Source organism: Cataglyphis hispanica, chromosome 7 (assembly GCF_021464435.1).
Source record: "Cataglyphis hispanica isolate Lineage 1 chromosome 7, ULB_Chis1_1.0, whole genome shotgun sequence".
In the NCBI taxonomy this organism is placed as follows: Eukaryota; Metazoa; Arthropoda; class Insecta; order Hymenoptera; family Formicidae; genus Cataglyphis; species Cataglyphis hispanica.
In genome coordinates, this window is record NC_065960.1 from 3804145 (window position 1) to 3816849 (window position 12705).

Sequence of the window (12705 nt, forward strand, 5' to 3'; positions counted from 1 at the left end):
AGTCTACTTTTATAAGAACTAGAATAGAATTCATTGTTTCACTGATTATATGTTTGTGACATGGGAAATGATATTCAAAAGTCATGCGGTTGCTGTAACAATATACTGACGCATTCGTAGTTTTTTTCTTGAGGCAATGCTGCAATAGTATTTTAGATCTTTTATTTAAACTAAATGTTTCTGATTAGTAGACTGCATTTGCAAAAGCGCCGTTCAACCATCATCAATATATTTTGAAACAGGAACACTAGTCTGAAATTAAGATACTTTATAAAACCGGGAGGTCAAGTTATACGACACACGTGCGATCTATAGAATCGATGGATTCGCATATACTTATCGCGGCTGACGCATATTGCGTCAGTTAAATATTAATAAATATCTTTTTGAAAGTGTTTTAATAAAAACGTTTTACTAAAAATGTTTTATTTTATATAAATTATTTTGTTGCATATTAATATTCATAGAAATAAAAAACTTCTACTTTAAAATTGAAGACATACTTGCTGAATAATGTATTTTTGAAAAACAGTTTGTTTATTCGATTGTAATTTGCAAGAAGCAAAATATAATTTTTGATGATAGATAGAATAATTAACTTAATAATAAATATACCAGTTTAGAGAAAATTTTATGAAATATCATAATTTAAAACAGTTATTTCGCATATATTAAAATATTTCTATATATAATACTGATAAAATATCTTATATTTTATGTTTGATAATATGCTACATATTTTTTTCTAATGTATCTTCAAATTAATAATATTTTAATGAAGATATTTTTTCTGCGTATATATTTTAATTTAAATTTAAAATATTTATTAAAGTACATACTATATAAAACATGTATAAAATAAATATTAAATATTATTTAAACAAAAAGCTCTTATATTTTCTAATTAAATAATATGCATAATAAATTACATTCCCCACTTTTTAATTAATTTTGAAAATAAAATTGTAAAATAGAAATTGTGTTAAATCAATTTTTCTAATTAATATAAAAAAATAAAAGATATATAGAAATTACAAATACATATATCTGCTAATTATTATCAAAAGAATCTTAATTGCTTTATTTTTTTTATTATTATAAAAATTATTTAACAATAAAAATAATTAAAAATCGAGTTTGAAACAATTTGACTTTTTATTGTAATCAACGAGCTCATCAATTAAAGTCGATCTTCTGACCTTGCAGTTACATATGAATCACACAAGTAATGTTATATACGCAAATATATAGTATGAGAGCTTATTCTGGACTTTGTCCTGTTCTCTTTGTCCGATATCCCAAGCACACATTATGTTCATAGTCGATGTCACAAAAAACAGAGATTACGCTTATGCCATCTCGGTACGACGGTCAACTTTAACAAATGTGATTCATGATGGTCATTTAGAAAAGTATTTAATTCTAATTAATTAGTAAGTGCTTAATCGCAAGAATATCACCAATATACATATATGCTTGTTTAAAAATAAGCTTACGATCTATAAGCTTGTTGTTCACAAAATATATGTAAATATTTTAATTTAAAAAATTACGTTTATCAATCAATAAAGATTCATTAAGCATATTTCCGGTTTTTATTTTTTATTATGTTTTTTACACAGTGGCATATTATTTCTTAATAAATATTTATTAAAGAGCATTCTCATTATATGTTTTTTTTAAATATTATACATTCCATCAAAAATGTTTTTTTGCAAAATAAGATTAAATTTATTGTTATTTTTGATTATATCAGATTGTTGTATAGCAAATAGTAAGTTTTTTCATACGGATTTAACAATTTTGTTCTATTTTTAGATGTGAAAACGATTCTCAAATCCGTCAGTGGCAGACTGCGATCCGGAGAGTTGACGGCTATTATGGGTCCTTCTGGTGCAGGAAAGTCGACGCTCCTAAACATCCTTACCGGATACAAGTGAGTCAAAAGTGCTGATGAAACTTTTACGATACAATTATTATTAATAAAATTACCTTAGCGTATCTAATAGACTAATATAGTTTTATTATTAACGATATCGAGAATATACAAAAAAGAATAATGCGCATAAAGAAATACACTCAGTTTCAATAAAATATAAATTTGTGAATTAATATTGTGCATTATCTGACATCTATATCATTAACTTGCAATATGTATTTTGCAACTGACGTATGTATTCCTATATTGATGTGAATACGAATAAGCTGATAAAAAATAACAGATAAAAGTCCACTCTTATTCATTCAGTGAATAAGCTACTGCTTATTTCATGACTCACACATATATTTTTACAATGCATACAACATTGTTTTAATTACTTTTTCATATTGTCATAAATTCTATTTAAAAAAAAGACATGAGAATTATTTGCTCGAGAATAATGAATCATAAACTATTTACCCAATTTATTTCTCATTTTTTACGAAAATATCAAAGCTACTTTCATAAAATTACAATTTAATTGTTTATTCTAATTGTATTTAATTGTCATCATAATATCTATTGAATTTTCGATTATCATTTAATGCAATTTATTGCAAATTAATGTTATAAAATGTATCTAAATATATTCAATATGTATTAAGTAATAGTATAAATATATATTAAGAATTCTCATTTTTCAAAAGCTTATTGCTGAAAGAAAAATATTTAAATATTCAAATATTTAAATAGAATTCAACCAGAGATACTTTGCGTAATTTACCCAATCATCAGAATACTCAATCGCTTCAACTAGTATAGCATTTGCAAAGAATTTCGTCGGAATTCGCGCTTTCTTAAGATTTACGTCAGATGATTAACCAAAACGCCAAGTATGATAGATATGTCCTGTGTGAAATTTCCATGCCTGTCGTTCGTACATCAACGAACAAATGTGACATACATAAGGAAAAACGGCAATAACGGCACGTCCGGGCATGCGTTTTTTTTCCCTTTCTGCGAAAATTGGTACTTTGACTTCAAAGTTTGCGACACGTTACTAGAATACCTAAGGTATTCGTGCAAATTTGTATGTGTGCATTACCATAAGCCGACCGCGCTGCGGGAAGATTTCATCGTATGTATACATAATCTCGGCATGACCCCATACTGTACTTTCAGTTTTTTTATCCCAATGATTTCGCTTTCTTCGCTATACTGGGCGATCTCACTTTCTTCGACGAAATACGAGTCTCACTTTCTTCGTGTTTTCGTGTATCATTACGAAACTGCTGCCAAACAAGAATATTTTTTGCTGGTGATTGCAAAATTAATGAAATAATTAAAAAATTATATTTTTCTGCTATACAATCGAAATATATGTGTGTTTCACATTTTAATTGTTATCGTAATTTAGTTATATGGTATTAAAATCGCCTCGCAAGAATATTTTATTGAATAAGCTGACAAAGCACTGAATGTACACTTTCTACTTCGATGTATTGTCTTTTGATTGGCTGTCTACTAAAACGTTTTGCTTGACAAAACAATCTATTCAGATTTCTTCGAGAATCCTGAGAATTGTCCAACAAAAATTTACAGATTTATTTAATTTATTATCAATATTTTTGAATAAAATAGTACAGTTTATATCATTTTTATATATTATAATCGTATAGTGTATAAATAATTCTCAGTATATACGTTTAATAAAGAATAAAGCATTAACTTGCTCGTCCAACAGTCATTTTTCAAAGCTAGTAATCAGTTTAGCAGATGTTGCTTAATTAGAAATTTCCTATTTTATATTCTTTGCATTGTTAAAATTGCCTTCTCATTTACGTATAAATCGAAGAGACCATTTGCTGTGTCAAGGCGCGTTCTTGCCTGCGTTCCATTTTGTATGGCGATTGTAAGGTCGACTGTCAACAAGAAATCAACGATTTCTTCTTGCTCTATACTTTTACCTTTAAATTGAACGTATAATAGCGTGTAAACGTTGCAATGAATACTACTTACGAAAAAATGTATTCAGATCATACGATTTAAACCGGTTTTGAACATAGTTGCATTTTATATAAGCTAACACACACAAAAACACACACAAATATTCGATCATTAATTGTCCATAACGACATTGCTTGATTATTATTTTTGTTGACTCAGTTATGATGTAAAAAAGATCAACTTCTACAATACATCCATCATCTTCTAAATTTTTTTTTGCAGCAGTCAAGTTTTCATGTCACAGCCTGTTGAAAATGAATAATGTATGAATATCTATGTATGAATACTCTATGTATTATTTAACTATTTAAAAAATGATATGCACAATACGGGAAAACAATTATAATGTTAGCAGAATATAAATATGCGGTAATACGAGTCGCTTACCGTTTTCTCTAAATCTATAAATCATAGCTCAAGGTCGATTTTTGATTTCTTTGCGACATTAGCAGCCTGTGGATTTTAACACCTACAAGAAACATAATCCATGATGTACTTACTTTGTAAAAGTTGTTTCGCTATTTATTTGCCTCTTTTTCATCGCATTTTCCAAACCGGTTTCATAGGCAGCTGCAATGTTTGTGCACTATCGAGTTTCACGCATTTACGATCGAAGATGCTGGTGACACGTAGAACGATTTGACATTGACTCTTTCCTTATGCGGTAGATTAAAAAATTGATGAATTATTAATGAGTTAAAATATAAGTATAGTCGAGAGTGCGTTGATGGAATACTTATCATTGACTTAAATTTTTTTAACAAATTTTTTATTACTTGTTATAAAAAAAGAGACATCTCTCTCGTTATTCTGATAATTGGATAAAACTTAAAATACATGTATATAAATTCTCCTCTCTCACAATTTATTTTTATAATGCAATGTGTGAAAATGCAAGAAAACATATTAATGCAAGCGAACGTATTGAGTTTGATATGTTGCGAGTTATTTATTAGGAAATTTTTACCGCAGGACGACAAGTACAGAGGGTAGCATCACAATAAATGGCCACGAAAGAAATCTCAGTGCCTTCAGGAAACTCTCCTGCTACATCATGCAGGACAATCAATTGTACGGGAATCTAACGGTAGCGGAAGCTATGAAGGTTGCAGCGAATCTTAAGCTTAGTTCACACGTCGACAAAGCAGAGAAAGAAGAAGTGGTAAGCTGATTCTCTTATCGAATTAGTTGGCCTAAACAGATCTAGACGATCTGACACTTTCAAACATATAACAATCAAATGTAATTATTTCATTAATTGATATTAAATATTATAGCGATAGTTATAATTGTGAATTTATTGCTATTTTGTCCATTCTCTCCCCCTCTCTCTCTCTCTCTCTCTCTCTCCCCCCTCTCACTATATATTATTATTACCTTATTCAACTTTTTAATTATGTTTAATTATCGGTTCTCTCAACATTGTATTTAATTATAAAGCAAAAATTTAACATACAGATTCTCTCTAAATCGATTTATACAGTCTTCTCTTCACATATCCCGTTTTTCATTCTTCTCACAGATTAAAATCTGTATATATATATATAATTTTCTGTTATATATAATTATCGATGCATTAAAATTGTTTCCTCTGTAGATTCAAGAAATCCTTGAAACTCTCGGTTTGTCTGAGCACCGTCGAACCATGACCTCGAATCTGAGTGGTGGTCAGAAGAAAAGACTTTCTATCGCTCTAGAACTGGTCAATAACCCTCCTATAATGTTTTTCGACGAGCCAACTAGGTGAGTATGCAAAATAATTATGATTACGTTTGCAGTTATATATAAATAATTTGATTGTTAATTTCATGTATCTGACATTTTAAATAAAAGAAATATACGTGTGGTATCACGAAATCGTTAAAAATTGCGATATAATCTCTTATATGATTTTTATTATACGATTAATAAATTATATTATTTCTAAATATATAATATCATTTTTTATGATAATTTTAACTTGTCGCATATAAGACTTTTGATTCTCTGAAAATAAATTTTACGAATAAACTGATTTGCTGTTAATAAAAATAAAGACAAAAATTTAACAAGATATTTACAATATTAGAAATATATTTGACGATTTAAATTTTAAAAAATTCCCAGTTAATTAGATAATTCGGAGAAAATCTCAGCAATAATCTCTTTTACTTTCTCTAAAAAGCACGCGAGAGAAAAAATTTGAGAGAAAGAGAGAAAACTATTTCGCCTTTAAATAACTTCCTTGATCTTCGGTTCTTGGCATGGCCAATGTCAAGCGGGATGTCTTTTTGTACCAAGACTATGAATTTTTCAGGTTTTGATAAATGTCATGCGTCATGCGTTTAAGTTTCTCCTCTTTGAAACTTTCAAATATCTACCTTGCTCTAGATTTAAAGCTGCATGAAATCTTGCGGAACTTATTAAATAATAAATAATTATACTTTTTGTCTTAAAAATACAATGTACATAAATTATAAAATTTAATAAATTTTGGCTAATTTATCTTTTATCTTTTACCACGGCTGGATTACAGTTGATGTATATTTTAAATCTCTTGAATATATGAATATCTCAGTTAAGATACAAAAGATTATACAGTAGCCGGAGAAAGTAAATGCTTGGTTTTTTTGAATTGTTTTTTCGTCGATAACTTTCACTGAAACAGTCGACAGAATTTTTGTATCCAAACAGTATGACGTTATAGCATATTCTACAGATTATCAAACACGATTATTTTGATAAATGATGATCTTATCTATCAAGAAAAACCAAACTATTTATGTACTAAACGCATGAAATTTCCATTCTCCTATCATTTAAAATTTAAAATTAATTTTCTAATCTAAAATCACATTAAATCTTCTCGGAATATTTTTTTATACTTGATCAATTTTATAAGAGTCATCAATTTCTTTTTATATTGATAAAATTAAATATTATATGAGATTGGTATGACTGGTTTTTACAAGGTCTATGCTGGATCAAGAACTTGAAAAAAAAGTTACAGTCTTTAAAAAAAAGTTACAGTCACTTAGCATCGCCATTTACTTTTGTTAATCATTGCGAATGTTGAAGTATCAATATTCTATTAAACGTATCAGTTAATATTTTATGCAATTAACGGATATTTTTTTTTTTTTTTGATATTTCGTCAAAGTTTTTTTAGGCAGATTGTCAACTCTTTTATTTTCCCAGAAGACCCATTTTATAATTTTCTTTATGCTATCATTATACAAATGTACACAGGCGAATAAAAAAAAAGAGACACGAAAAGATTTAAGTATGGTGATTTAGCAATACTGATTAATTTTATCCGATTGTTTACAGCGGCTTGGATTCCTCATCTTGTTTCCAGTGCATTTCGTTGTTGAAGACATTGGCACGAGGCGGTAGAACGATAATCTGTACTATTCATCAGCCCAGCGCAAGGCTTTTCGAGATGTTCGATGCTCTCTATACGTTAGCCGAAGGTCAATGCGTTTATCAGGGCTCCACTTCACAATTGGTGCCTTTTCTAAGAACAATTGGCCTTAATTGTCCGAATTATCATAACCCAGCATCGTTTCGTAAGTTTTATTAAATAAAAAATTGATTTTTCAATGCCAGTATTTTATGATAACCATCATGTTGAAAAGTAAAATAAATTGAAGAAAATAATTCATACATAAGTTGTCAAATTTGAGATTTTTTTATTTGTTGTAAATTCGACATCTTCTTTGTAAATTTTGTGTGAAAGTTATAGCATAATATTTATCACGATCTATCTTGCAGTCATTGAGGTATCATGCGGTGAATATGGCGATAATATCAAGAATTTAGTAAACGCGATAAACAATGGCAAATACGATATACGCGAGGGATATACGTTTGCCGAGACGAAGGAAGAGATGAACAATTGCGCTGCCTCAACAGGAATTTTGAAGAATGGCGATAGCATAGAAAAAATTAAAATCAGAGACAAAAATGATGTCAATAATCTTGAGGAGAAGTTCGCGGAACAGAGACCGAAGGAGATTAGCAATGAGAAACTCATATCGGGCTATGCTATGAATGACATTGCTAAACAAGGTATAAAATACTTTTTTACGTCTCTATAATAAACTGTAATATGACATAGTGATAATTTACAATTCGATTGTATGAAGATTTTTCAACTTATATAATTTATTGCAATTATATATATCAGCATAATTGTAAAGAGCCTATATATCATGTTTTAATTTTACTTACATTTCAACTAATTATTTCATTCATTATATTTTCGAATTTTATGTCGAAGAATTAGAATTAATCGTGTAAATTGATATATCGTAATAAGATCATATATAAAACATAATATAATAAGTAACACGTGGAATATTAATATTTTAGCAATAGATATGGTAATCCCTATGGACACGGATAAGAAAGACAATGCCAGCATGGCTTTGCTCGATGAATCCATTGCAGTAACGCCGGAAAGATATCCTATATCCGAATTGTTACAATTCTACATCGTTCTGAAGCGTGCTTTACTCTTCAGTCGTAGAGATTGGGTAAGTACTTCGAAAGAATGAGATTTTTCGCTTATATTTGCAATCGTAAATTCTATATGTGTATTTGTTATTTTAATATGCAATATTACGCGATTGAAGATATTTTTTTAAATAATATATTTTTTAATTTTTTAAAATTCTAATTTTTAATTCCTTTACATTCGTAGACTCTTATGTACCTCCGACTCTTCGCTCACCTTCTGGTAGCGTCGTTAATCACCGCGTTATATTATGATATCGGAAACGATGGCGCTAAAGTACTTAGTAATCTCGGATTTCTGTTCTTCAATATGCTATTTCTTATGTACACTTCCATGACTATCACCATTCTGTCCTGTAAGTTATCAAATTTATGCTTATCTACTTTGACAAAAAAATAGCAATTTTCACATTATTTCTAAAAAACCATTTAAACCATTGATTTTTATTTTTAGTCCCACTAGAACTGCCTGTACTTTTAAAAGAGAACTTTAACAGATGGTACTCTCTCAAAGCATATTATTTTGCAATTACTCTTTCTGATTTACCGTTTCAGGTAAGATCGCTAGGCTTTATCAAGTAACAACATGCGTACATATTTTTTTTCATAACGAATAAATAATTATTCTCATATTTTTTATTTTTCTCAGACTATATTTTGTGTAATATACGTCTCTATCGTGTACTTCATGACGAGCCAACCGGCGGATATGACGCGATATTGGATGTTCGTGAGTATTTGTCTGCTAATTTCTTTCGTCGCGCAATCGGTGGGCCTCGTGGTCGGCGCTGCGATGAACGTGCAGAACGGCGTGTTCCTGGCGCCGGTGATGTCGGTGCCGTTCCTCCTTTTCTCAGGCTTCTTTGTCAGTTTCGACGCGATTCCGGTCTATCTACGATGGATTACGTATCTCAGCTACATTAGATATGGTTTCGAGGGAACAGCTTTGACTGTTTACGGCTACGGTCGAGAGAAACTGAAGTGTTTCCAGGTAGGATTAGATACAGCATGGAATGTTGGCATCAATCATAAATACGGAATCAATTGCAGAAGGCAATAATGCTTGTTTTTTTCTAGGTATATTGCCACTTTAAAAATCCGGAAGTGACACTGGAGGAACTGGACATGCTCGATGCTGATTTTACTCTAGATATCCTCGCTCTTCTTCTCATATTCGTGGTGCTCCGAATCGCCGCGTATTTCTTCCTCTGCTGGAAGATAAAGAATGCTCGGTAAATTATCAATACGCGCGAATAATTGTAAGATATTTTACAATAATGAAGATTTGGGCTTCGATGTCTCATAATACAATCAAAAGATAAAAAAATTTATGCAAAAATTTTTGTGGCATTTCTCAGCGAGAATTCTCGCGGCAATAATTGTTCTCTATCGAGAAAAGGCATTAATACATTTCAAAAATATCACAAAATATGATTTATTCTTTCATGTTTTATTGTTGCTAAATTTAATTGTAAGAATATAATACTAATATAACTTATTTATATTTTTAATTAAGTTTATATTTTTAATTAAGTTTAACACACAACGACGAGTAATCACGATTGTAACATATTTGCTTAGGATGTGTATATATATATATATATATATATATATATATATATATATGTATATATATGTATGTATGTATATATAATATATATCATATATATCTTCCTTTTTATATTATACAGCAACATTTTCGTTAGAATGCAATCGTGTACGTACGTCGAACTTAGAGTTATTATACTAAATTTAAATGTTCGCCGCACGATGAGAAAGAAATGTGAAGCGAAAAGAATTAATTCGCATATAATTTTTAAGAATTTTTGTGGAAAAAGTAGGAGGGGGGTTTTCAGTTGCCCTAGATCGTGTTTATCCTTCCATGAACGAATATGAGGCCTTAATCGATGTATTTCATGAGCGACCGCTCTATTTTATCCACTAATGGCTGTGAGCTTAATAATGCAAAAAGAAAAAAAGTGTTAGAGAAACTCAAATGCAAATGCTCATGTTCTTAAAATTAGCTGGGACGAAATAATGCGTCCGAAAGACAGATAATTTATAAGCGCACGAGTTTATCTTGCCAGATATTAATTTTATACCAAGTTGTTTGAAGACCAAGTGTTATCAACGCTTTATAGAAAAGAGCAGCCCTGATAGATTGTGTCAAATTAAGCGTTTATGTGCTCCTGTAAAAATCCATGATTCTTGTAAATATAATGAACAAATTCTTTCTGCGTTATTCTGTATTGGTTGATACTCAAAAATTGAAATGTGCAAATCAAACTTTCTTAACAAAACTAAAAGAGACAAAATGATCATTTTGATAACCATTTGTTTTTCTGGAACTGTTAAAAACAAATTTATTAAATTAATTCGTTATTATATATGTTTATTAAATTATTATTATCTTCCAAACACAGAAAGAGAGAATATATGTGTCGCTATTCTTCTAAATAAGCATAAACCTTGATTATTTTATAATGTTAAAAATTATGAAAAAAACAAAAAGAATTAAATTTTTAAAGACGTGAGAAGAAAAGTATACTTCATCACAATTCTATATATCTATAAAATTGTAATATAAATTTGTTCTCAAAAATCAAAGTTAAAAATTTTCGATGGAAATTATAAAACATGTCGCTTATTTAAATATCTTTCATAAAAATCAGTTATTAAATTAAAAATCGATTAACGGGATTATGGCGCTCAGACAAATGAAGTAATTATTACGATAAAATATATATTTATGTAGATAAAACAAATAAATGATCAAAATAAATAAATAATTGAAAATATATAATCGATTATTAACGAAATACACTTTTATAAAATAAGATACATTGAGATATGTGTGTCTGTATTGGTTTGACATAATCGTTGCTATAGTTTATATTGCACATCTATAAAATACAAAAAAGATATGCTTTTCATAATACTGTTCAATTTTTTTGTTTTTTTATCCCTTGTATCCTTTTATCTCATCGTGCTAAATACTTATTTATTATACCTTTTTATTATACCTTATTATACCATTTATATTTAAAGAATATTAATATTTAATCGCATAAGTCATATATAACAATATATATATGCATATATAATGTTTTAAAAATAAAATTATTCAATATTATTTTTTATATGTAAGCAGATAGATTTATAATTTTCAATATATAACTATCATAAGTTCGTATATAAATAATGAAGTAGAAAACTCATAAAAAACATTTATTAACACTTCTCTCTTTCCCCCCTCCCCCCCCTCTCTCTCTCTTTCTGTGTCTCTCCCGTTCTTTCTTTTTTTATTAGTTTTTTCAGGAATGTGTACAAGTTTCTTTTATGAATATATTAATCTTTATTCAATATTATAATGAACTCTACAATTAATCATTATCTTTGTCAAGATCGTAAATAATTATACATAGACACATATATATATGCCACAAAAGTTAATTTTAACATACATTATTGTTCGAGATATTAATTTTGAAATTGCATGTTTCCAACATTTTTTTATTTCTTCTCTTACTTAGTTCAAAACTTCTATGCATGATAATTATATCATTTGTTGCCCATAATTTTAATAATCAATGTGAAATGGCAAACAATATAGATATATTTTTCTAATTATACTTTAACAAAAAATATTAATCAAGAACAATATAATACAAATAATTGTTTTTGTTAATGCCGCGTATTTTTTAATCGGGGATCGATAAAAGTATTGGAAAATATTAAATATATTAGGGACACGCACGTATGTCAAAGCATAAAAACATATTTTTTGCTACAGTTATTTTTATTCTAAACTCTTATCGATGTGTTATATTTTTAATGCGCCAATTGCTAGTTTGCAACGATTTACGTTATAAAAATTTATCATCAATTTTTCGGTTCATGCTATATGTGATTCATTAAGATCTTTGTGCAATCTTGATACCAAGTTTCATAATATTAGTATCAAACAATCAATAGTGAAAAACTTGGAAGATGTACGCAAGATATAAATATCCGCCCTATCATTAACGATAATCGAAATTTGTGTAAATTTTCCTAAAAATACAATCGACTATACACCTCGATTACAATTAACAATAAATCAATTATTATTATAAAATATAACTAATGATTAATCTTTGATAAATTAATTTTTTTTGCAATCAAAATAATTATTCTGAATTTATATGCATATAAAAATGTTTTTTTTATAAAATGAAAATAAATTTCAATTTTACAGAGTTATAATCTCATGAAAAAGTTATTAACATGAAACGTTACGC

The 12705-nt window shown here is 28.5% G+C and overlaps 1 protein-coding gene across 5 annotated transcripts in view; it reads left to right on the forward strand.

Moving 5' to 3' along the window:
* LOC126851124 (ATP-binding cassette subfamily G member 4) overlaps nucleotides 1–11361 on the forward strand; it is a 32986-nt gene extending 21625 nt beyond the window's left edge. For all 5 annotated transcript variants that reach the window (XM_050594765.1, XM_050594761.1, XM_050594762.1 and 2 more), the window contains 10 exons: nucleotides 1819–1936; nucleotides 4901–5090; nucleotides 5526–5671; nucleotides 7238–7476; nucleotides 7682–7978; nucleotides 8282–8445; nucleotides 8613–8781; nucleotides 8880–8980; nucleotides 9075–9416; nucleotides 9503–11361. In XM_050594765.1, the coding sequence (XP_050450722.1) occupies nucleotides 1819–1936; nucleotides 4901–5090; nucleotides 5526–5671; nucleotides 7238–7476; nucleotides 7682–7978; nucleotides 8282–8445; nucleotides 8613–8781; nucleotides 8880–8980; nucleotides 9075–9416; nucleotides 9503–9661 (1925 nt within the window). In that variant the 3' untranslated portion in view covers nucleotides 9662–11361. The remainder of the gene's footprint in view (nucleotides 1–1818; nucleotides 1937–4900; nucleotides 5091–5525; nucleotides 5672–7237; nucleotides 7477–7681; nucleotides 7979–8281; nucleotides 8446–8612; nucleotides 8782–8879; nucleotides 8981–9074; nucleotides 9417–9502) is intronic.
* The last annotated feature ends 1344 nt before the right edge of the window (nucleotides 11362–12705 follow it).